Source organism: Enhydra lutris, unplaced genomic scaffold (genome assembly GCF_002288905.1).
Source record: "Enhydra lutris kenyoni isolate GAN:26980312 unplaced genomic scaffold, ASM228890v2 scaffoldscaffold10, whole genome shotgun sequence".
Taxonomy (NCBI): domain Eukaryota; kingdom Metazoa; phylum Chordata; class Mammalia; order Carnivora; family Mustelidae; genus Enhydra; species Enhydra lutris.
The window spans coordinates 42,244,270-42,266,575 of NW_019154094.1; the positions used below are offsets into that span (position 1 = coordinate 42,244,270).

General features: G+C 50.0%; 2 protein-coding genes across 4 annotated transcripts in view; one reads left to right on the top strand and one right to left on the bottom strand.

Annotated features, from left to right (window-relative positions):
- Window positions 1-15,817, top strand: part of LOC111143854 (autophagy related 7) — a 243,616-nt gene extending 227,799 nt beyond the window's left edge. Inside the window, exon 19 of the mRNA XM_022497812.1 lies at window positions 15,544-15,817. Coding sequence (XP_022353520.1) covers window positions 15,544-15,576 — 33 coding nt within the window. The 3' untranslated portion in view covers window positions 15,577-15,817. The remainder of the gene's footprint in view (window positions 1-15,543) is intronic.
- A 1,399-nt stretch (window positions 15,818-17,216) lies between these two features.
- LOC111143855 (vestigial like family member 4) overlaps window positions 17,217-22,306 on the bottom strand; it is a 159,230-nt gene continuing 154,140 nt past the window's right edge. For all 3 annotated transcript variants that reach the window (XM_022497815.1, XM_022497816.1, XM_022497814.1), the window contains 2 exons: window positions 19,910-20,033; window positions 17,217-19,478 (listed from right to left, as the gene is read on the bottom strand). In XM_022497815.1, coding sequence (XP_022353523.1) covers window positions 19,207-19,478; window positions 19,910-20,033 — 396 coding nt within the window. In that variant the 3' untranslated portion in view covers window positions 17,217-19,206. The remainder of the gene's footprint in view (window positions 19,479-19,909; window positions 20,034-22,306) is intronic.

A 22,306-nucleotide genomic window follows, 5' to 3' on the forward strand; every position in this document is an offset into this window, starting at 1 on the left:
ATCTAGTCTCTTAGCAGCCTTGAAGTATATAGCATAGTATTGTTGACTATAATCACTGTGCTGTTGCATTCAATCTCCAGGACTCATTCATTCATCTACTGATTGCAAGTTGGTACCCTTAAACCACAACTCCCCAGTTTCCTCACCCCCAATCCTCTGGTAGCTACCTTTCTACTCTCTCTTTATGAGTTGGGCTTTTTTTAGATTCCACATATCAGAGGAACATACGCATTTGTCTTTCTCCAACTTATCTCACTTAGAATAAAGCCCTCAGGGTCCATCCATGTTGTCCTGGCTGGCAGGATTTCCTTCTTTCTCTTGGCTGAATAATAATTCGATTGATCCATCCAGCTGTTGATGGACATTTAGGTTGCTTCCGCAGCTTGGCTATTGGGAGTGATGTTGCAGGCGGCGTGGGGGTGGGTCCATCAGTCTCTTCAATATCATACCCAGCAGTGGAATGGCTGCATCACATGGTAGCTCTATTTTTAATTTTTAAAGGAGTCTTCATATTGTCTCCATGGTGGCTGCCCCAGCTTGCGTTCTCACCAGCAGTGTGTAAGTGTTGCCTTTCTCCATACCTCTCGGAAACATCTCTTAGCTTCTTGACTGTCATCCTAACAGATATGAGGTGGTATCTTATTGTAGTTTCAGTTTGCATTTACCTTACAGTTAATGATGTCCAGCACCTTTTCGTGTACCTGGTGGCCATTCGGGTGTCTTCTTTGGAAAAATGTCTATTCAGTTCCTCTGTCCATTTTGTCATCAGATTGTTCAGTTTATTGTTACTGAGTTGTAGGAGTTCTTTATGTATTTTGGATACTAATCTCTTATCTGATACGTGGTTTGCAAATACTTTCTCCCATTCCATAGGTTACCCTCTCATTTTATGGGTTTTTGTTCTTGTTGTTGGTTTATACTGTTGTCTCGGTTGGTTTGCTGTGCAGAAGCTTTTTAGTATGGCATAGTCTCACTTGATGAGTTTTGGTTTTGTTGCTTTTGTACTTTTGGTGTCAACAGCTCAAAAAATCATTGCCAAGACCAGCATCAAGGAGCTTCTTTCCTGTGTTTTCTTGTAGGAGTTGCACAGCAAGAGGTCTTGTGTTTAAGTCTTTAAGTTAACAGTAAGTCTTGAAGTTAACAATAACTTCAAGTTATTGTTTGTGAATGCTGTAAAGTAGGGGTCGGCTTCATTGTTTTGCAGGTGATTATTTGATTTTCTCAGTGCCCATTTGTTGAAGATACTACCTTTTCCCCATTAAGTGTTCTTGGCCCCCTTGTCAAACATTAGTTGACCGTCAGAGTGTGGATTTATTTCTGGGCTCTCAATTCTTTTCTGTTGGTCTGGGTATCTATTTTTATACCAGTACCATTCTGTTGTAATTATTGTAGCTTTGCAATGCAGTTTGAGGTCAGGACGTGTGATGTCTCTAGTTCTGTTCTTCCGTATAATTGCTTTGGCTGTTTGGGGTCTTTTGTGTTTCCATTCAAATTTTAGGATTATTTTTTTGAATCATATGCCAAGTCTTCTTTTGTCTGGCTTCTTTTGCTCAATGTGATATTGTTGAGACCCATCCGTGTTGTGATACGTCTCAGTTGTTTTTACCGCTGAAGAGTATCCTAATTTGTGAATATACCACACTTGTTCACTCACTCATTGTTGAGTATTTGGATTGTGTCCTGTTTGGGACTGTTCCAAATGCAGCTCCAGTGTGTGTTTATGTACCAGTCTTTGTGTGGACCGCATCTTTTCATTGCTGTCAAGTGATTACCTAGGACTAGAATTGCTGGGTTTTGTTGTAAGTATAGGTTTAATCTCTTAAACTATCACACTGGTTTTAACGTGGCCGTACCATTTGCTGTTCCCACCAGCAGCATTTGAGAGTTCCAGTTGCTTGCCTCCTGGTCGGCACTTAGAGCTGGCAGTCTTTCATTTCAGCTAGTTAGCTGGGTAGGTGGTGGTAGCTTGTGGGTGTTTTCTTGCCGTCCTCTGATGACAATGGATGCTGAACGTCTTTTCATGTACTCATTTGCCATCTGTGTGTCTTCTTTTCATGACATTTCTTTCAAATCTTTTGCCACCGTTTCTGCAGATTATCTTATTATTACTGCGTTGTAAGAGTTCTTTTTATTTCCTGGACATGGGTTCTTCGCCAGGTATAGGTACTACATATATTTTTTCCATCATATCTTTGGCTTGCCTTTTCATTTTCTTCTTGTCTTTAAGAAAGAAAAAGTTCGGGTTTTTTACAAAGTCGAGTTTCTTAAGTTTTTATTTTATGTTTCATACTTTTAGTATCTTAAGCATTCTCTGCCTGCCCCGGTGTCTCATTAATTTTTTATTTTATACTTTTACATATATGTCCGTGTATCAGTCATTTCAGGTTAATTTCTGTGTATGGTTTGAAGTAAAGGTCAAGGTTTGTTTTTCTCCATGTGGGTATCTAATTATGCCAGCGCCGTTTGTTGAGAAGAGTCTCCTTTCCTCATTCAATTACCACGGCACCTTTGTTGAGAGTCCGTTGACCCAGTATATGTGTGGGTCTCTCCCTGCTCATTCTTTTTCTGTCCTTACTTCAGTGCCGCACTGTCTGATTTCTGCAGCTTTGTACAAGGTCAGGGCCAGTGTCTGTCTCATCGCATGGAGGCCATGCCTTCATGACTCCGTGCAGGGATACCAGCCATTTTCTCGAACGTCTGCCGGGGACTGAATCAGGGCCCTCTCGTGATATTCCAGGTCACCTGCCTTAGCATTTATAAAGTTTCAAAATTATCTCTTGCCAGGTACAGTCTGTTTCATCTCGCTCTAGAGCTCTGAGTTCTTAAACATTTATTTTTTCCCTTCCCTTTACTGTCTCTCCAATGTTGACCCCAAAAGCCCTTTGAGGTAGAGAACAAAGATGCTAAAGTGTCGTCTTTTTACAGGGGCACTTTTCAGAAAGTTCTCTAAGGAACTGAAAAGAAGAACTACATAATGGAAACCACTTTGCAGCCTCCAGCACGGCCATTTATCTCAATAACCATTTCATTTAAAATGTGGGCCAAACATATAAATCATATCTTGAAAGAAAGTATGTTGGTGCCACAGAAATTGCCCTGTATTCTTACCACCTAATTTGAAAAATGTGTTTTGAAGCTGGGAAGAAAGCAAACAAGCCTGGGGCCCGGCCGCCCTTCTCCCACATGTCCCCTTCCTTCTCTCTGTCCCCAAAATAAATCTGCACTACTCCCCAGACTAAGTAGAGAGGCTGAAACACGCCACACACACCCTGTTGTTAGTCATTCTCTGGGGCTGCTGATGCTATTTTGGAGGCTTTGCCTTTGAATGTCACTTGGTAATGAGGAGTTGAGAGCCCAAAAACCAGGCTGCTCCCCGCCAGTCCTGCCGGTCCTTGGACTCGACTGACCCCTCTCAGGCCTCAGTCGCACCCTTGGCCTTAGGCAATAAACAATCCTTGGAGCTTGCAGATCTTGGTGCTCCTTTAAGGACACGTCCAGAGGGAGGGCGCTAAATAAGGCAGGGCTACGAGCCCCGTTTTCCAGACTAATCGTAAGGGGAGATGTTCCGCAGCCAGTGCTGGGGGCTGGGAATTCAGGGTCTCCCGTGGAAGCTTCACCACGGAGTCCATGGTTAAGATGGCAGCCTCTCCTCCCTGGCCCGAGGTTTCTTACAGTTCTGGGCACTTCAGCAGCCAGCATGCTCACCCCAAGGGGCCCTCGGGGCACAGCGGCCCACTCTGCAGGCCACCTCTTCTTCTGGTCGGGAAAGTGCCTTGTGAGCTTTGTGAAAACATGTAAGGTAAAGGAGAAACGGGACACCCGTGACTCTATTACTTGCAGGTTATTGTTTGGTTTTGCTCTTTCCTCCTTTTTTTTTTTTTTTAAAAAAAAACCTCAAGTGTATGTGATTGGGGCACATGGTTTTATTTTCTCTTTTAACGTGTATGTCTCTGATGATTTTCTCATATTATTAGAACTTGCTTGAAAACATGTTAAATGCCTGTGCCTCCTACTCATCCAGTACATGGGCCAAGCTCTCCGGTCCAGTCTGCCCTGGTGTGGGGGCAAGGAAAGGGGTCCCACTTTCTCTCTTCTGCCCCAGGGGATGGCTTGAAACTACTGTCCCCCGTGAAACATACCTTCTCCACTGCCTGCCTCCTGTCCTTCTCTTCTGGCCTTGGAGGCCCACCCTGCCCCTGGTGGGAAGGTGTAAATGAGCAGCCCTTCCTCAGGTGGACTGTCACGGAGCCTCCCTGTCACTGAGTGTTTTCACCTGAGCTCTGTACCTCCCCAGATGGAGGGGAGCTGAGCCTTGACTTTGTTTTCTATTCTCCTTCCCTCAGGCCTAGTAGCTGCTCTTAGCAGCCTGTTCTCCACTGCTACCTCCCGTGCTTCCTTTAAGATGACAGCCCCCCCAGGGACCCCTCTCCGGGGCATCCTATCCCTGTCTCTGTGAGTTTCAGGTGTTAGCTGGGTTCTTGGTACCTCAGCCAGTGAACTGAGCGCCTTCCCAGCACTTCTCTGAGTGCATGGCTGGTGTGTTGGTCTCTTTCGCTGGATCTAGGTTCCGAAACAAGAGGCCATTTTTTCAGACCCCTCTCTTGTCAGTTGCAGCCCAGAGCATCTTAGTTGGGGGTGCTGTGGGGGAGGACTGGGGACAGAGGCCCCACGAAGGTGGCATGCAAGCTGCATGTGTGCACAGGCCCAAGCCCTGCCCCTTCCCTCTGCCTTTGATCAGTTGTGTAGCCAGACAGAGGCATCCTCCCCACTCCACCCCACCGTAGGGAGAGAGGCACCCCATCTTGCCGCCAGCATGAAGCATTTCCTTTCTCCTTTGTCATCCCTCACCACTGGCTACCCAGTGTGCTTTGTATAAGCCATTGTTTGCATCTAGCCAGCTGCCTGGGCCACAACTGTTTCTTTCCGGTAAAACCTAACCCTTGTGCTAGAACCCCTGCTGCAGTGCGGTCATGAAGCAGTGCACGCTGGGTCCGTGAATTGGCACATGTAGGGGTGGAGATGGGGAAGTTCTCCACCAGAAGACTGTAGCACTGGACATTTCCCCAAAAGTTTAAGCTACCCCATCCCACTTCCTTCCCCAGCCCTCAGCTGCCTGGTGTCTGGGAGGCTGAGTTTGGGGCTGGGGTTCTGTGAGAAGAGGGGCTGAGTCATAATTCCTCTCCCAAATTAGGTGCCCAGGAGAGGCCAGGTTGGAGGAGGTAGTGAGTGCTTGGGGCCCAAGGGTGGAAAAGTCAGCAGGTATCTTTAAAAAGGAAGGTACCAGAGCAGTCCTATATTAAGAAAAGGGCATGCAGAGCCCTGTGGATGGTGTGGGGAAGGGATTGGTTCATCTCCACTGAAGGAGAGTGGGAAAGGCCTGTGGATGGAGCAAGAGCAAGGGTCCCCTGCAAGGGTGCCTGGGAAGTCCCCTACAGGGCGGGTGGTCAGTCCCCGGGACCGCCCTAGCTATCTGCTCTAACCGTCCTTCTGCAGACTTTCTGCCCTTTCTCTTCTCCCTTGTTTGTCTGTTATGGCCATCATCTGCTTATACCAGCTGGCCTAAGCAGTTCACATCGGCTACATCCGCCTTTGCAGAAGGGCAGAAGGATCGGAAGTTTTCAGATCCCATGGTAGAGACATGGATGCTGGGTCACATAGTTCATCCTCTCGAATTCTGGACTTACTGGGAGAGAGAGCACAGGATTATTCCTGAGTTGGCTCACATCCCCATGTGTGATGTAGTTCCAGGTGGGAATCTGGGAACTGGGGAGTCAGAACCTGGGTCTTTACCCAGCGGCACCTCCTGCAGCCCTCCCCAGGCCCATGTTGCATGAATGGACCTGGGTTGGGCATGGTCACAGATTAGCCTGAAAGGCCCCCCAACTGATACCTACAGAGTATCCTTTCAGACTAGCACCCATCCTGCACTGGGGCCTTAGAATCCAGAAGCAAGAATTGTCCACCACTGTGCATTGCCATGGCCTGGCTTGGGACTTCATGGTGGGCCCCAGGAAGGAGAATAAGGGTCTCAGTGGTCTGGAGCCCAGGCCTCCCTTTGGAAAGTCGGCTCTGGTATCTGCTCAGCCCACCAGCTCCTGCCAGGAGATACCCACAGGCTTGCCCCACCTGCCTTTGGGGTTTGGAGGGCCAGGGCTTGACTTGCCAGAGTCCCCAGCAACCATCTGGACTGAGGGACCTTTTTCTCTACTGTTTGGTTCTTGGGTAGTATGTTCACACCAAAAATTGCCCTTTCTTTTCTCCACTGTGGTATCGTATACAGACCAGACAGTTTGGGGTCACTGTTCAGAGGCTGTGTATTGGGTCAGACTCTGTACCAGACCCTGGAGTGCAGCAGTGGACTGAGCCTGGCCCTTCCTTCAGGCGGCTCACATCCCCACGGGAAGTCAGGCAGATACACAGTCTAGAATGGTGACAAATCATGGTAGGGCGCTGAAGGAACCAAATGGGTTGTTTGCACCAGAGAATGAGGGGAGGCTGTTTCAGATGGGTGATAAGAGAAAACAGCAGCTGCACACAGGCAGGAGCCAGCCAGCCAGGCAATGAGGTCCTGGGAAGGGTCTTCCATGCCCAGGGGAAGTATGGGCAAGAGCCCTGCAGAAGGGAGGAGCTGTCAAGCTCAGATGGCTGGAAGCAGGTGAACGACGAGTCGTGGGAGGTGAGCTTGGAGCGGTCAGCAGGGCCGTGCATGGGGACCTGGGGGTGTAGAAACCAGTGTGGATCGCACTGCGCTCCCCCTGTGTGAACAGCACTCCAGGACTGTGGAGACCCAGGGAGAGCAACCAGGGGCCAATGATGTCTGAGGACAACAGATCCTATTCTCTGCTGGGCCTCAAGAGTCTACCGAGTGGCCCTGGAAACAGTCATTCCCCTCTCCTGAGGATACCAAGGTGTCTGTCTTGTGGCAGAGCTGTGGCAGAGATCTGCAGGATGCCCAGGGTGGAGCGAGGGACTTTGCTGAACTCAGGCCTGCAGCCTGCCATCTGCTCCTCCCCCGTCTTTCTTCCTCCTGCTAGGCCATCTCCTCCCCTCCCTTCCTGTCCTTGAACCTCACCTAGGATGTCAAGGACTGAGGTTAGGTCCACAGTCTGCTGGCGATGGGAGCCCTATAATCTCTGTCATCTGTCTGGTTCTCGGCTCTGATTGGGCCCCTGCTCTGGGGAGCCTTGCCTGGCTTGGCCCTCTGGTGGGCATGTCTCTGCTGGCTGCCTTCCAAATCTGTTCGGGGCTATCTTCTGGGTGCCTCCTAGTCTCTTCCTCTGCTGGTTCCATGGTCCCTTGGAAATGCTCTGAAGGGGCTCAAAGACTACCACACTCCTGCCCCTCAGACGAAATGGGGGTTAATGCCCTCCATTTCCCATAGTTTAAAGGAAGGTACTGACCAACTGGACAGGCAAGAAATGGAGAACAGCCCCCTCCATGCCCCGCCCCACCAGCCTAGTGGTGCCTACCCAGTAAACCTGTTTTTGAATAAGTGATTGTAGATGAGTGAATGCATGGATTGCTATAGTGGGATACATTTGGAAACATGGTGGCGACTTTGTTCTTTCCCAAGTGGACCCAATCCAGCTGGGAATTCTGCTGGGGAAATCCAGGCAGATGTCCTCATCTGGTCCCCAGCCAAGGCCACCCCCTAGACCTCTCTGTTCTCTGACCTTTCCGCAGAAAGACACATACCTATAAGGATCCCAGAGAGGAGGTATGGGGAGCAGGGCTGCTCAGAGGCCCAGAGAGATCAGGATATTTCCATTTTTATATTAAAAAATAAAGAAATGCCCAAACTGGGTTTCAGAAACTGTGGTATATTTTAAATGTTTACATTTAACAAATGAACACTTTTAACACATGCACACAAATATAATCATGCTATTCACAGGGTAATTACCGTGTTTATAAAAGAAAAACCTTAGTTCGTGGCAGGCTCCAGGCAGTGCGGTCCAGAGAGGGGACCCAAGTTTAGAATTGGAAGATGAACGGCTCCTCTCAAATGTGTCTGTCTCATGTGGAGAGAGCAGAAAGTGAAACCATAGGGCTCTCTGGGGGTGTGTGGTCCCGCTGCCTGTTCTGCCTGGCTTCTAGCGAGTCCTGATGTGGGAGGATCCTCCTGCTGCAGAGCAGCGCCCTGGCCGGGTCGTCCTCATCCCACCCTGGCTTGAGGTGCCGCAGTGCCACCTCTGGCTGGGCCCAACTCCGTGCTGCCGCGGTGCGGCTGGGGCCCTGCGGGCCGGGCCCTGGGCCAGCCAGGGGCAGCACAGGCCTCAGGGCAGGAGTGAGGGTACAACTCCCGACGGGGGTCAGAAGACAGCAGGCGGGGGGCCGTGGCAGCCAGGACAGGCCGGAGGCCGGCCTGCGTGGGTGCATGGTTCCCCATGTGTGCGGCGCGGCTGGGCGGCCACTCATTGGGTGTCAGCGGAACTGAGCGTCGGGCCAGGAAGCAGGTTCGGAGACTGTTGTCCTTCATCGGTTTGTTTCAGAAGGAATTGTGTTGAACAATAAGGAAGTGGTGAGATCAAGTGGAAAAGCCTCAGTGTGACCCTTTCTAGCTGGGTCTCCTGGGCAAGTTTACCTCATTTCTTCTGGCTGCAGTTGCCCACTTGGTAAATGGTCACACCGCCGTCCTCGGGCCCTGGAGAAGACTGAGGGCACGCGTGCATTTGGCGAATGAATCCGTGCTGTCCAGACAGACCCCATTCCCTCTCATCAGTTGGGAGACATCTGCGTTGTTTCCACTTTTTGACTTTTACAAATAATGCTGTGAACGTTTCTATACGAGTTTTTGTGTGGACGTGGGTTTCCGTTCTCTTGGGTACACACCCAGCAGTGGGATTGCTGGGCCACAGGATCACTCTGGTTAACTCTGTGAGGAATGGCCAGAGCATTTGCCACAGCGGCTACGGTGTGGCGTCCGTGCCCAGCAGCATCCATGGGGTCCGGCTGTTCTGCATCCTCCCCAGAACTGAGTCTCTGCTTTTCTGACCAGAGCCATCCTAACGGGTGCGACGTGGTGTCTCTCCACGGTTCTGATTTGCATTTTCTTAATGACCAGTGATGTTCAGGTATATTTTCATGTTGTTCTTAGCCATTCATGTCCTTCTTGGAGAAACATCTACTCAGCTCCTTTGCCCGTTCATAAATTAGGTTGTCTTTTCACTACTGTTGTAAATGGTCTACACACAAATTGCTTATCAGGTGTATGAGTTGCAAAGATTTTCTCCTGTTCTGTGGGTTGTCTTTCCACTGTCCTACTAGTGTCCTTTGGAGCACATTTACTTTCGATGAGGTCCCGTGTATCTGTTTTGTTTTGTTTTGTTTTGTTTGGCTTGGTTTTTTTTGCTGTGCTTTCAGTTACTTTTCTTTTTAATTTTTTGACTATATAAACATGGACTTGATGCTCAAATTATAAGGGATGCTCAGACAGCCTCACCCCCATCCCACCCACCTACTGTAGGGAACCATTAAAATTAATTTTCAGTGTATCAGCTCTGTGTTTACTTTTGCAAAATTGTGAAAGAACGTAAAGATGTTCTTATTTTCTCTTCCATTTCACACCAAAGATGGCTTGCCACAGACACTTGGATTTTTCTTTCCCTCACTAAGGAGATCCTGGAAATGGCGCCCTACTGTTCACTGAGCTTCCTCGCTGTGTTTTAGGGCCACAGCAGCCCCTGATGTGGCTGTGAGCAAACAGCTTAGCCAGCTGGTCCCATGTTGGCGGCCCCTCGGGCTGTTGCCAGTCTTTGCCTGTAACGACCCATGCACCAGTGAATCACATCCTGTTGTATTTGTGGAGCTGTAGCCCTAGGACGGACTAAAATCAGCCTGCTGGGTCAGAATCCGAGACGAGGAGTTCTGTCAGAGAGTGCCGGTTGCCTCCGTAGGGCTCTGGTGCTGTTTGTGTCCCATTAGCTTCCACCCAGAGGGCTGCTTTCCCACAGGTTCACAAATACAATGAATGAATGTATTGTCAAGCTTTGGGATTTGTGCCCATCTGATAGGTGAGAAAATGTTCTGTGCAGCTTTTAACCTTTTTATTAAGATTTTCTTATTTATTTATTTTAGAGAGAGAGCGTGCACTCGCGAGCGCAGTGGGAAGGGCAATGGGGGAGGGAGAGAATGTCAAGCAGACTCCTTGCTGAACAGGGAGCCCAACTCAAGGCTCGATCCCATGGCCCTGAGATCATGACCCAAGCTGAAATCAAGAGTTAGATGCTCAACCAACTGAGCCACCCAGGTGCCCCTGTTCTGTGAAGCTTTAAAAAAATCAACTTTACTAAGGTATAATTTGTGTACAATGAGACACCATTTAAAGTGCATCGGTTGGTGAGTTATCTACCTTCTGTCATCATTGATTAGTTTTGCCACGTCTACAATTTTACGTAAATGGATCCAGAGGGTATGTAGTCCTTTGTGTCGGACTTTTTTGACTCAGCACAGTGACTCTGAGACGCGTACGTGTTGCTGCACGCGTTCGTGGTCTGTTCATCAGATGGTGAGTAGTCCCCATTGTGAGGCGATACCGCTCTTTGTTTCTCTTTGCTGCCATTGGCCATTTGGGTTGAGTCCAGTTTGTGCCTCTTATGAATAGAGCTGCTGTGAACACACTTGCACAAGTCTTTTTGTGGACATGTGTTTTCATGCCTTTGGGGTAGAGAGGAGTAAAATGGCTGCATCATATTATAGGTTCAACTTTAGAAGTAAGCAGGCCCTACTCTCAAGTGGTTAGGCCAGTTTCCCTCCTGCTCACCACGGTATGGGAGCTCCTGGTGCTGCACACGCTCACAGACCTTTGTGCTACTAGCCGTTTTCATTTTGGCAGTTCTAGAAGGTACAGCGTGGTGGTCTCTTTGTGGTTTGCATTTCCTGAGGACTAAGGATGCTGAGCACCTGTCCAAGTTCTTACTGACCATTATATTTCCTTTTTTGTGAAGTGTCTACATCTTTTGTCAATTAACAACAAAAAGGTTGCCTGTCTCTTTATTATTGAACATAGGAGTTCTTTGTATATCCTGGCTACAAGTCCTTTTTATGTACACTGTGAATATTTTCTTCTAGTCTCTGGTCTGCCTTTTCAGTTACATAGTGGTATCTTTTAAAAATCAGAAGTTTTGATTTTTGTGAAGAGTCAGTATTTTTTTTCTTCTGAGTATTCTTTGTGTCCTAAGAAATTTTAGCATTTCTTTTATTCTGAACAACTGAGCCCCTTTTCTTAGGTTTAAGGGCTGTTTGCCTATCTTTTTCTGGGGACTGTCCATGTATTCTACTTAAAATAGAGTCCTTTTATTGCTCTTTCTCTTCTTGATTTGTAAGAGCTATTTGTATATTAGGGAGATGAGCCTTTTATGGGCCGAAGTGGTATTTTCTCCCACTTTGTTCTCTTTCCAACTTTGCATGTAGTTTTTCTGTGCAAAATTGCACACATGTGTTTTCACATAATCCATTGTATCTGTTTTATTGCTTATAGATTTAAGGCCATAGGCTCCTCACTCCCAGGTTATAAAGGAATTCACTGATGTTTGTTTTGTATAGTTTCACTGTCGTACATTTAGATCAGTTCCATTTGGAGTGGATTCCAATGTACAGTGAAGCATGGAATCAATTTTATCTTTTTGCAAATGACTGTCCAGCTGTCCCCATATCATCTATTAAAAAGTCTGTCTTTTTCTAATGATTTGTGATCACCTTATCATTAAGATACTAAGTTTCCGTATGTACTTAGATATTCTCTTCTGTTGTCTCTGGACTCAGGTCTTGCCATGGGCCCATCTGTCTGTTGCCATGGTGACACAATCCTAAGTTGTTGGCTTTATGACCTGCTTGAACATAGAGCAAGGGAACCTCCTTAGCGTTTTTCTTCACCAAAGTTTTCCTAGACATCTTTGCTTATTTATTTTTTCCCCATAAACCTTAGAACCAGCTTGTCTAGTTCCAGAAAAGATACTTGTTGATTTTTTTCAAGTGGAGATTGTGGTAAATCTCTATATGGATTTGGGTGAACCTGACCCGTTTCTTGCTGCTGAGTCTCCCTGTGTGCACACGGGAGAACTTTCTCCGTTGGTTCCAGTGTGCTTTTCATAAGGCCCTGGCAAGGACCGCTGTGGGGCTGAGCTGACGGGGTTTTTTCATTTGGATGTTATACATTTCATGTAGGTTTTATTCCCTAGGAATTTGTTTTTCATCACTCTTATGATGGGTTCTTCTCTCTCACTGTTTTCCAACTGGCTCCAATTTGCATATCTGAAGGTAGACTTGGTTGTTGGTCATTTTATACCTTGCTATCTTCTGAATATTGTCTTTATTCATCTCTTGGATTTTCTGGGTGTACTTGCATATCATCTGCAAAAAGAGATCATTTATCTCTTCCTTAGGGTATGAACATTTTTAAAGCTTTGTGTTATATATTGCCAAATCTCTTCTTCTGAAAAATATGGTACCAATTTATGTTCCTGCTGGAAGTGTTTTGCCACTCCCTTCCCTTGCCAGCACTGAGTATCAACATTTTTTAAATCTTTTCCAGTTTTAATACAACCTTCATTCATTACAAAGAGGACGTTCATGGGGTCCCTTGTCTGTCAGGCGCTTTGAGGAAGGCTAAAGTCACAGCATTCCTCCCCACCCCCGAGGCCTTATTCTAGGGTGAGATGAGACTAAAGTTTTTTTTTTTTTTCTCCTCCAGCTTTACTGAAGAATAGCTGACAAATATGTGTACAAATTTAGGTTTTACAAAGTACTGATTTAATATACATTATGAAATGATTGACACCATGAGATTAATTACCATATCCATCCCCTCACATGGTTAGTGTGTGTGTGTGTGTGTGTGTGTGTGTGTGTGTGTGTGTGTGTGTGTAGAACACTTAAGATCTATTCTCTAGGCAAATTTCAAGAATATAGTATTTTTAAATGTAATCACCATGTGTACATAGGATCTCCAGAACATACTCCTCTTACAACTGAAGGTTTGTACCCTTTGGCCAACATCTCATTTCCCCCAGTTCCTAGCAACCACCTATCTGCGCTCTGGTTCTCTGAGTTCAGCATTTTTAGATTCTACCTATAAGTGAGTTCATATGGTTGTTGTCGAGGCCCAAGTTTCTGGAAGCTTACAATTAAGACTGCTGCCTTCCTGGGCCCAGCCTATGGGAAAAGGACTGGCTGCCCTAGTGGAGAAACCCATCTCAGGCCCAGAGAACTCTTTCTCGAAAATCTCTGAGCAGTTATAAAAAGTCCATTACTGGGCGCCTGGGTGGCTCAGTGGGTTAAGCCTCTGCCTTCAGCTCAGGTCATGATCTCAGGGTCCTGGGATCGAGGCCCGCATCGGGCTCTCTGCTCAGCAGGGAGCCTGCTTCCTCCTCTCTCTCTGCCTGCCTCTCTGCCTACTTGTGATCTCTGTCAAATAAATAAATAAATAAAATCTTTAAAAAAAAAAAAAAAGTCCATTACCCGCCACCCCTTCTGTAGAGCCCTGTCATAGTAAGCCCTTGGGGTGCCAGGAGCAAGGGGCAGAGCCCGTACCCCTCCCAACCCTCCTCCCGCTATGTGCAAACTTAGGGCCTGGTGCTGAGGACCCTTCCCCATCGAGGAGATGCAGTACAACAGATAGAGCCTCTGGAGCTCCTGCTTTTCCATTGTGCCCTTCCCTGGGCCCGACTCCCCCACCCCCCAATGTCCTTTAAAAAACCCCATCCATTCACAGAGGGCACTGCTTGTTGACATAGATGGCCCAGGCCCTGGCTGGCATCCCTCTCACCCCCAACAGGTTTTAGCGCCCCCCACGCCAACCCTGGCCCCCTCCTTCATGCAGCCTGTTCCAGGCAGCCTTTGTTGTTCATGTAACCTTTGCCCACACACCTGTGCTCCCAGCTCTGTACCTGACTCGCTCTGCGATCCCAGGCGAGCATCTTACCTCTCTGAATTTGTCTCCCTCTGCACCTCCCGAGCTGTGCTGGAGTCAGGGAGGGCAAATTTGCATCAGCTCTGTGCAGCCATAGCCGGGGGGCCCGCCTCCACCAGGGGCTCCACCAGTGTGTGTTTACTGGATGTCAGAGTGAAGGAACAGATGAGCCCCAGCAGTACAGCCCTCCGGGAACTGACTTTGCACCCAGGTGGTCTGGACCGGGGGATGCTCACATCCAGGGGCTTCGAAGGGCAGCCTCTACTTGGGATACAGCCACTCTATCCCACCCCCCCCATCAAACCCCATCTGAGGGTCTAGGCCCTGGAGTCTATTTCAAGCCATGCTCTGGAGCAGCTTGGTGGGCAGCTGGTCCCCAAGAACGGCAGGACTGGTCTGATCTCACTCCGGTCACCGGACCCCAGCCCAGGCTCCTCCCCACCCCGTCCCTGCTCCTACAGGCATCTGGATCTTTGCTGGTGTATCTTGGGGACAGTAGGTTGTATGTAGAAAGGGGGAATGGGTGTGCAGCCCAGGCAGCTGGGACCTCAGGATAAAGGAAATTTCCTTCTCTCTGTATTTATTTTCCACATCCTTGACTTTGAAGGCCAAGCTGGTGTTGATATTTACCTTGGCCGGGCCTCCCCATCTCCCTGGGTCAGCCTCATGTAAACATCATGTTCCTTCTCTCAGTTCTGCGAGGGTTGAGGTGGCCTTTTGCAACCAGTTCTAGGAATTTTGAAAGTTTGAAGGCTTAAGTTCAGAGACCAGCCCCCTAGGGAGCCCAGGGTGCGAGGAGCCCCAGGGGCCGCTGTACTGGCCTCCGGCTCCCTCCCAGGGATCCAGGCAGATAGCAGCAGAGAAAGAGGCAGTTGGGCAAGGCCTCCTCACTCCTCTTAACAGCGGTGATGCTGTGAGAGCCCTACTGTCCCCTTATTCATGCTGCCTCCCGAAGGTTGGCCCCCAAAGTTTTGGGCTCCCCAAAGACACACAGGGACAGAGGCAGGACCTGGCTGCCTCCCCTGGGACTGGTGGGCAGAGAGCTGATTCCCAAGGGCCAGCCGTCAGTCCTTGTCCCGGTGTGCCATCTGTAGTGCATTTGGCACCTGGACCACAGCCGACATGCTGCCCCAGGGATGGGAGGCTGCTGAGGTGGGTAGCGTGTGCACAGGCATGTGGGGGCCTCCTCTGAGCAAGTGCACAGGCCAGAGTCCCGGTCGCGGGGGACTGTGAGGAGACAGGATTACTTGGATTAATTTGAGAGACAGGATGGGACAGGGGTCGGTGTGGCAGAAAAAAAAAGCGGGGCAGTGATGGCGCTGTGCGGTGGGCATCGGAGGTGAGGGGTGCTCACAATCCCCACGCAGATCCCAGCACCCCAGGCCCCAGGCTGGCCGCCGTTCACTCAGCAGTGAGACCTCAGGCAAAAGACTTCCCTTCTGTGTGATTTGCTTTCATTATACAAGAACTGGGGTGTCTGTCCTTAGCAACAAGGGTGTTGTGAAGCACGCAGTGTGTCGTCTTCAAGTGGGAGCTGTCATTCTTTGCTTGCTCACACACCACACAGATTTGAGGCCACATCAGTGGGCACCACCAGCCATCTGGACACTGAATGTCTCCCCTTCTCCACACAGATCTGGGACATGAGCGACGATGAGACCGTATGACGTGGCCCACCCTCGCCGCCTGCTGAGGAACCCTTGGTTACTAGAATGGGACTGCTGCCCCCAGGACTGGTGATTCTGGGCCCTGTGCCCCCCCAACCTTTGTGGTCTCCTCCTCTGCATACCTTGAGGACCAGGGCCCCCGCTTCGCTGCCCAGGAGCATCTGGCGTTCTCCATTTCTCATGACTCATGATCCTACCAGTTTGAGCTGAATAATAACCTTGGCTTTGGCATTGCCCTTGATCTGGGACTTGGTTCCCTCTACGAGTTCTTTTTTTCTTGTCAAATGTTTGATAGTCAAAACTCCCGGGATCCCACCAGCTTGGCCCCCATAGGGCGGTAGTAAGGACGGGGAACATTGAGTCCAACACATGCCAAATGCGGGGCAGATAAGAGTCCCTGGGCTATTCTACAAACCCCAGAGAGGGGCCTCTGGGTACCAGTGAGGGCAGAGATCCTTGTAAACTCTGTCAATCTGGCCTGCTGGAGAGGGAGGAACGTGCAGGACAGAAGGGCCCGCACCCATCCCAGTGAACCCAGAACTCCAGTCCGGACAGAGTCTGCTACCCCGACGGTTCCTCCACCTCCTGGCCTATCCTCAGCTGTGGGCAAAACACCTGTGCCGCCCTGCCTCCTTGCTCAGGGGAGGAACAAAGTCGATGCTACTGCCTTGAACTGGTGGAAGGGCCACATCCTAGTAATGGCCTGGGTGGGCGCCCCACCTGCCCCGGAGGAGGCCTCACACCCCCAGAGCCCACTCCTCTACGGCCAAGGGAAGGAGACGCCTTCCCTCGAGGGCCCTCCTCAGTGGTACACGGAACGCCCTGACTGCAGTATGTGGTGGCCATCCGTGACACCCAGAGCTGCACCTGAGGACTTGGTGGGGAGGGGGGACAATCTCTCCCCACTTGTGATCTTGGGGCGTTCTCTTCTGCCTCAGGCCTGGGACCCAAGTCAACAGTGAGTCTGAAGGCTGACTCTGAGAAAGGCGCGGTTTCTGCAGGTCAGGTTGTGAATGGGGCTTCTTGGGGAGTTGGAGCTACAGATGCTGTCTGCCCACCTGCCTGGGGCAGAGGGGGTGCCGTTGGACGCAGGTGCAGGCCCGCTGTGTCGTCCCCGGGCCCGTTGGTCACACGCACAGCCTGTGGTTTAAGAGCACTTTATTATTGTTCTTAAGGCTACTTTTAAGTACAAAAAAAAGATGGCCTGCCAAACCTTTTTTTTTTCTTCTTCTTCCAGGAAAAACAGGCCACAGAGAATGGTATATTACAGATTTACAAACATGGAGAGAGAATGGTCAGAACGCACTGCGACGGCGTGGCTCTGTGAAGAACTCACTGTGCTCCTCCTGAGGCCAGGGAGTGTGTCCTTTCCCAGTGAAATGTTTGGTTTTCTGCTTCCCTGTATGCCCAGGGCCCCTCCAGAGGCCCGCCTATCCCAGATAGGTCAGTGCCGGGCGCCGACAGGCCGCTGCCTGAGGAGCCCGCCCTTCCCAGAGCCCGCCAGCGGCAGCTGCTTTCCCGCCGCAGCGCTCAGTAGCCTGGAGCAATAACAAACTAGTGGCTATTAAGGCAGATGCAGTGTTCTCATAGAGTAACTGTGTTCCTGCACTTTTACAGAAAAATCTACAAAAAAAAAAAAAAAAAAAAAAAGATCAACTTTTTTTTCCAAACAAAAAAATATGAATGATTACAATGGGAATGGGGAAATTAAATAGCTACATATCATTAACAAATTAATTGTTCTTCAAAAAATACCTACAAATTTCTCTGTACATTCTTTACGCACAGCGTAATGATGGTCTTAAAGTTACCTATATAAAAAAAGTGTTCTCACCGATTTTTCCTACAGAAAATATAGGGGCCCGAATGCGAAAGCCTGGAAGCCCAGTTATGTGGGGGTGAAATGTGTGCAGGGGCGAGAGGAGAAGGGCTTTTCTTCTGCCTGTGGAAAGACCTGCAGCCACCCTGGGACCACAAGAGCCGATCTGCTGACCTTTCTGCCCAGTGACAATTTTTACAATTAACTAGCTAACCTGTGTTTTTCTTATACAGAAAACCAGCCTCGAGGGCTCCCGGGCGTCCACAGTGCCTCACAGGGGAGGCGGGCGCACCTGTTGTCACCTGGCCAGGCAACTTTGTAAGCCCTCTGGTGGCCTTCTAGAGGCTGGAACAGGCCAGGGGTGGGATAGAAATGTACATTTACCAAAAAGAGGAGCAGCTGTTGAACATCCACAGCTGTGTCCGTCATGCTTTCTTCTTCGCCTAATTTCTAGTTAGTAGCTATTACTCTAGCAAACGATAATAAATGCAGTGATAACTGTATAAAGTCAGAGGAATGTATACTGCCTTGGCCCCAGCGTACGAGGAAGCACACAAAATACCATATCACAGATTGTCAGTAATCTGCTGTTCAGCCAAGAGGGTTGAAAGGGAGCAGTTTCTGCATGGAGGGAAGTTGGAAGACACAAAGCCCAACTCCCCTGGTAGCTAGTAATAAGCAGACAGGGATGCAAAAAATAAACGTCAGCTGGCAGCCAAAACCTCCAGCATCCTACACGGCGGCTGACCCACGACTGGCCTGCCCGTCTCCAGGGCCTGCCAGCCCCACATGACTCAGGAGTAATGTGAATATCAAACAAATCTCAGAGTACAACTGTACCAGCAGTAAGTATATCTAGGACTGTAAATGACAAAAATAAACTAATTCTGAAAAGAAGCTAGTAAGTATTAAGGTTCTTGTTTACTATATCTATACAATTAATAGAAACCAGCTATTTTTCTCCATTAAAACATGCATCACGTTGAAAGCACTACAGAATCCTCCAACCTCAGCTCTAGTCTAACAAACTGCAGTGTTTAGGAAAGGGAGAATGCCCGTGATTGGTAGAGTCTGCAGTCCAGTTGCAAGCACCTGAAATCTAGAGAGAAAGACCTATAACCTGTATGAGACTTCCCCTTCCAAAGCTGTTTTGTCTAAATTTAAAAAAACAAACAACACACAAATGGTCAGAAATGTCATCCTTAAACCCTTTTTTTTCAGCAGTTTGCCCTCAGAGCACTAGCATCTCACAGAAAGCTGTCAGGCGGGCAACTTTCGCCTCCTCCAATAGTGCAAATCAGACGCGACAGTTCTCTGTTCTCTTCAAGTAGATGCACGCACGCAGACGCACTCACATGCGGCCCGGACCAAACACACAATGGAAGCGAAGCCACACACACACCCCGGTCTCGAGAAGCAAATGGAAAAGCACGAAGCATCTGGGTCACCAACGTCATGGCTTGTGACTGAGAAAGCGTGCGCCGTGGAGTCCTGGCCCCCGATGGGGCAGCAGACCTGCATCAGAGGTTTCTTTGGTAACTGAGGCAGGAAGGCAGGACGCTACGTTAGATGGTCCACGGGCAGCTCCCGGTATCGAGTTTGAGGCGCCCGGGTATGAATACCAAGCAAGTACAAAAACAGAACAAAAATCCAACGACATGGTTTTTGCGAATAAACCATCCCTTCCCTACCCTTCCCCCTACCCCACCCCGACAATTTTTTTTTTGTTTTTGTGTTTTTTTTAAGCACTGACTGTTCAAAGCTCAGGCAAACCATGCAGATTGACATCTTGTTTGAGGGTGGCGTTCCCTTCACGAGACCACAGAGGGGGAGTGACTGTGGCTGACCATGTGCGCGGAGGGGCTGGCCGGCTGGCCCCTGCGCGAGGCTGACTCGGGGCTGCTGGACGCGCCGTCCTTGGCCGCCTTGATCTGAAGCCACGTATCACCCAGGGCCTTGGCAAAGTGGTCGTCCACGGAGCCTGTGATGGACACTGAGTTGGGCGCTGGCTCAGGCTCCTTGTAGTTCTTGCCCAGGCTCCTGCGGAAGTGTTCCTCCACCACGGGGTCACAGGTGGTGGTGGCTGTAGGGGAGGAGGACAGCGGTCAGTCAGGACTCTGGGGACAGAGGGCCCGTCCCCACCTGCCCTGGCTTGGCACTTGGCCAGATCTCTCTTCTGAACCTGTAACATGGCAGCATGCCCACCTGATTAAGGACGAGTTCAGAGAGAAAACCTGGCCTTGATAATGGGAGATCTGGTCCCACTATATCTTCTTCCCCAGAGGTTTCTTCCCTCTGTCCCACTCAAGCCAGACACAATGCTGGGTGCATGTGTGCTCAAAACAAAAAACCCCAACACAAAACACTTTTTCAACCTCAATAAAAGTACAAGCTCCAGAGGCTACTTGTTCTGTCCACAGCAATGTAGAAGGAATGCAAACACTCCACTTGAATCCTGTCCAAGGAGGAAGCCCGAGCCCCCACCCCAGCCGCCCCACGTGCAGGGTGACTTACAGCTCGGGGCCCTCCGGTAGCTGGCTGGCCCAGCCGCCACACAGCCGCTGTGTGCAATGGGGCAGTGGGAGAGGTTGCAGTTGCGGGTGCTGGCCGAGGCGCACGTGATCACCGAAGGCCGGTTCTGGAAAGAAGAGGAGGCTGCTGTCAGCTCTGGCTTGGGAGGCCAGATAAGGCGCAGTGGTGCTCAGCCCTACTGACGACCCCAGTCCTTATACACTTGCCACAGCTGGGACACAGAACAAGTCTCTGTCCCTCCACCACCACGGAGAGCACTCATCCTGCCTGCGAGGAGCCAGGGGCCACTGTCCTCTGGGCCATCAGGTCCCTGTCCTCTGGGCAAGGCTACTCTGAGGTGAGCCTGTCCTACAGCCCCTCCTGACAAGAGGCAAAAGCAAGGCCGGCCTGTCTGCCACCTCCAACTGCGAAACCAGAGTGAACTTGCTAAGCTACAGCAAACTCACAGTGAGTAGGCCTCTGTGGGTGCGTGAGAAGCCTCCACAGCTCCTGTCGTCAAGTCCCCAGGGCAGCCCAGTCCCTGCCCTTCTCAGTGTGTGCCCTGCAGCCCAAGGGCTTCTAGGAGCCCTCCCGGTACCCTCCCAACATACTCCCAGTTTTTGCTTAAGCTAAAGACAGCTCAAGTTGGTTTCTATTATGACCACACAAATCCTGATGGAGACGGAAATGCAGGAAGTCCATCCAAGTATGAATTTAAATGCACCCCACCCCCGGCCCAAATTGCTCTACCGACACTCTCTCCTTCCCCACGACCACCTCCCCATTTAGCAAGTCAATCATGCCTTCCAAGTACACCAGGAAGACCCCAGCACCTGCTCCTCTAGCCCACGCACACTTCAGAGCAACCACCAGGAAGCGTTTCTGGAGCCCCAGACCTTGGCACAGTATCCAGGACAGAAAATATTTGTGAATCAAACAGCTTCCTCAGGTTCCATCCAGGAAAGATCCCTCCTGACAGTACTGAAGACAAGATAGAAGAGGATATGCCCCAAGTTCCAAAAAAAGTAGAGGGTTGCTGATGGAAGGGCCCCTCAGAGAGCCATCAGGGCTTCTCTACCCCTGGCCTTTGAAGAGTTCAATCAGTAGCCAGGGTAAAGACAAAAAGGCTTGCACAGCAAACCTTCCCACGATCGGAAATGAACAGGAGTGAAAAACATGTTCTGTGATAAAGATCTGGACCTGTAAGGATGGGCCAGGACGTGCTTGAGTCTAACACAAAATTACTCACATCCAAGATGGGGGAAGGCATGGCTCGGCAGCAGCACGGAAAGGAAAAATGGGGGTTTCACTGCTAGCTCAACACATCAGCCACGGGCATGGAGTCTGAGCCATCGCAGCACGGACAAAAGTGGTGCAGACAGAACATGACTTTGAGTCCAGGTCCACTCCCCCTTCATCTGGCAGCACCTTCACCCTCTTCCCCTCCGTTTCTCCATGTGTGAGACAGGAAGAGTGGCAGCTGAAGAAGGCGTTGGAGGACCGCCTGAGGTGAGAGTTTGGGGCCAAGCCTTGGTGGCAGGAGTCCTGCCCTGCAGGGGCTGGTCTTCCTGTCCCTGGAGGGTAGCCTGCAGCCTGAAGTCCACCTTCTGAAGGTTCTTTTTAACCCTGAGCCTGTGATCTCCCTGGTTCCCCTCTCGTAGAATGTGCCCTCCATCCATGAGACTGGGCTGAGGCAGCCATGTCCATAAGTGACCTTGCCCCACTGGCCACACTGGAAATCTGACCCAGGCTTGGGGCCAACTACTAAGCCGGACTAAGTAAGAGATTCAGGTTGACCTCAGGAGTCATGGGATGGTCATACCAGAATGGCTGTGCAGGTTGAGAAGCAGAGAGAGAGAGAGAAAAAAAAAGAGAAGAGAACGTGGAGACTGGACCAGCACAGAGCCGGGGAGGGAGAATGTGGCTTCCTCACCAGCTCTCAGAGGCAAGGGCTGGCCCTTCCTTCCTGATCCTGCCATACCCATGACCCTGGGCTCCAGGAGACGCCGCAGGTCCTCCCAATAAAACTCCCTTCCTTTTGTGCTTACGTCAGCTCAGGCTGGTTTTTGTTCCTTGCAACCAGAGTCCTGGCTGAGGCAAATGTCACCAAGTGGGGTCATGTTTTGGGGAAGGGGTCATGGAAGGTGAAGAAAGGTAAAGTGTCAGAAAATAAATTTGGGGAAGCTCCGAATAAAGCTATAAGAATCAAGTCAATGTCCAGCTTTTATGTTAGCCACTCTGGAGCAGAAGGTGGCCCCTGAGCAGGGCCCAGCAAGACAGAACCACCGGTGAACATGTGGCCACCAAGAAGACATTCCAACCTCACTCCTAGTAGCAGCAGATCATCTCCAGGACCCCTCCCGGCTGGAGATGAAGGAGTGCAGGCCTCCTGCAGGCCTC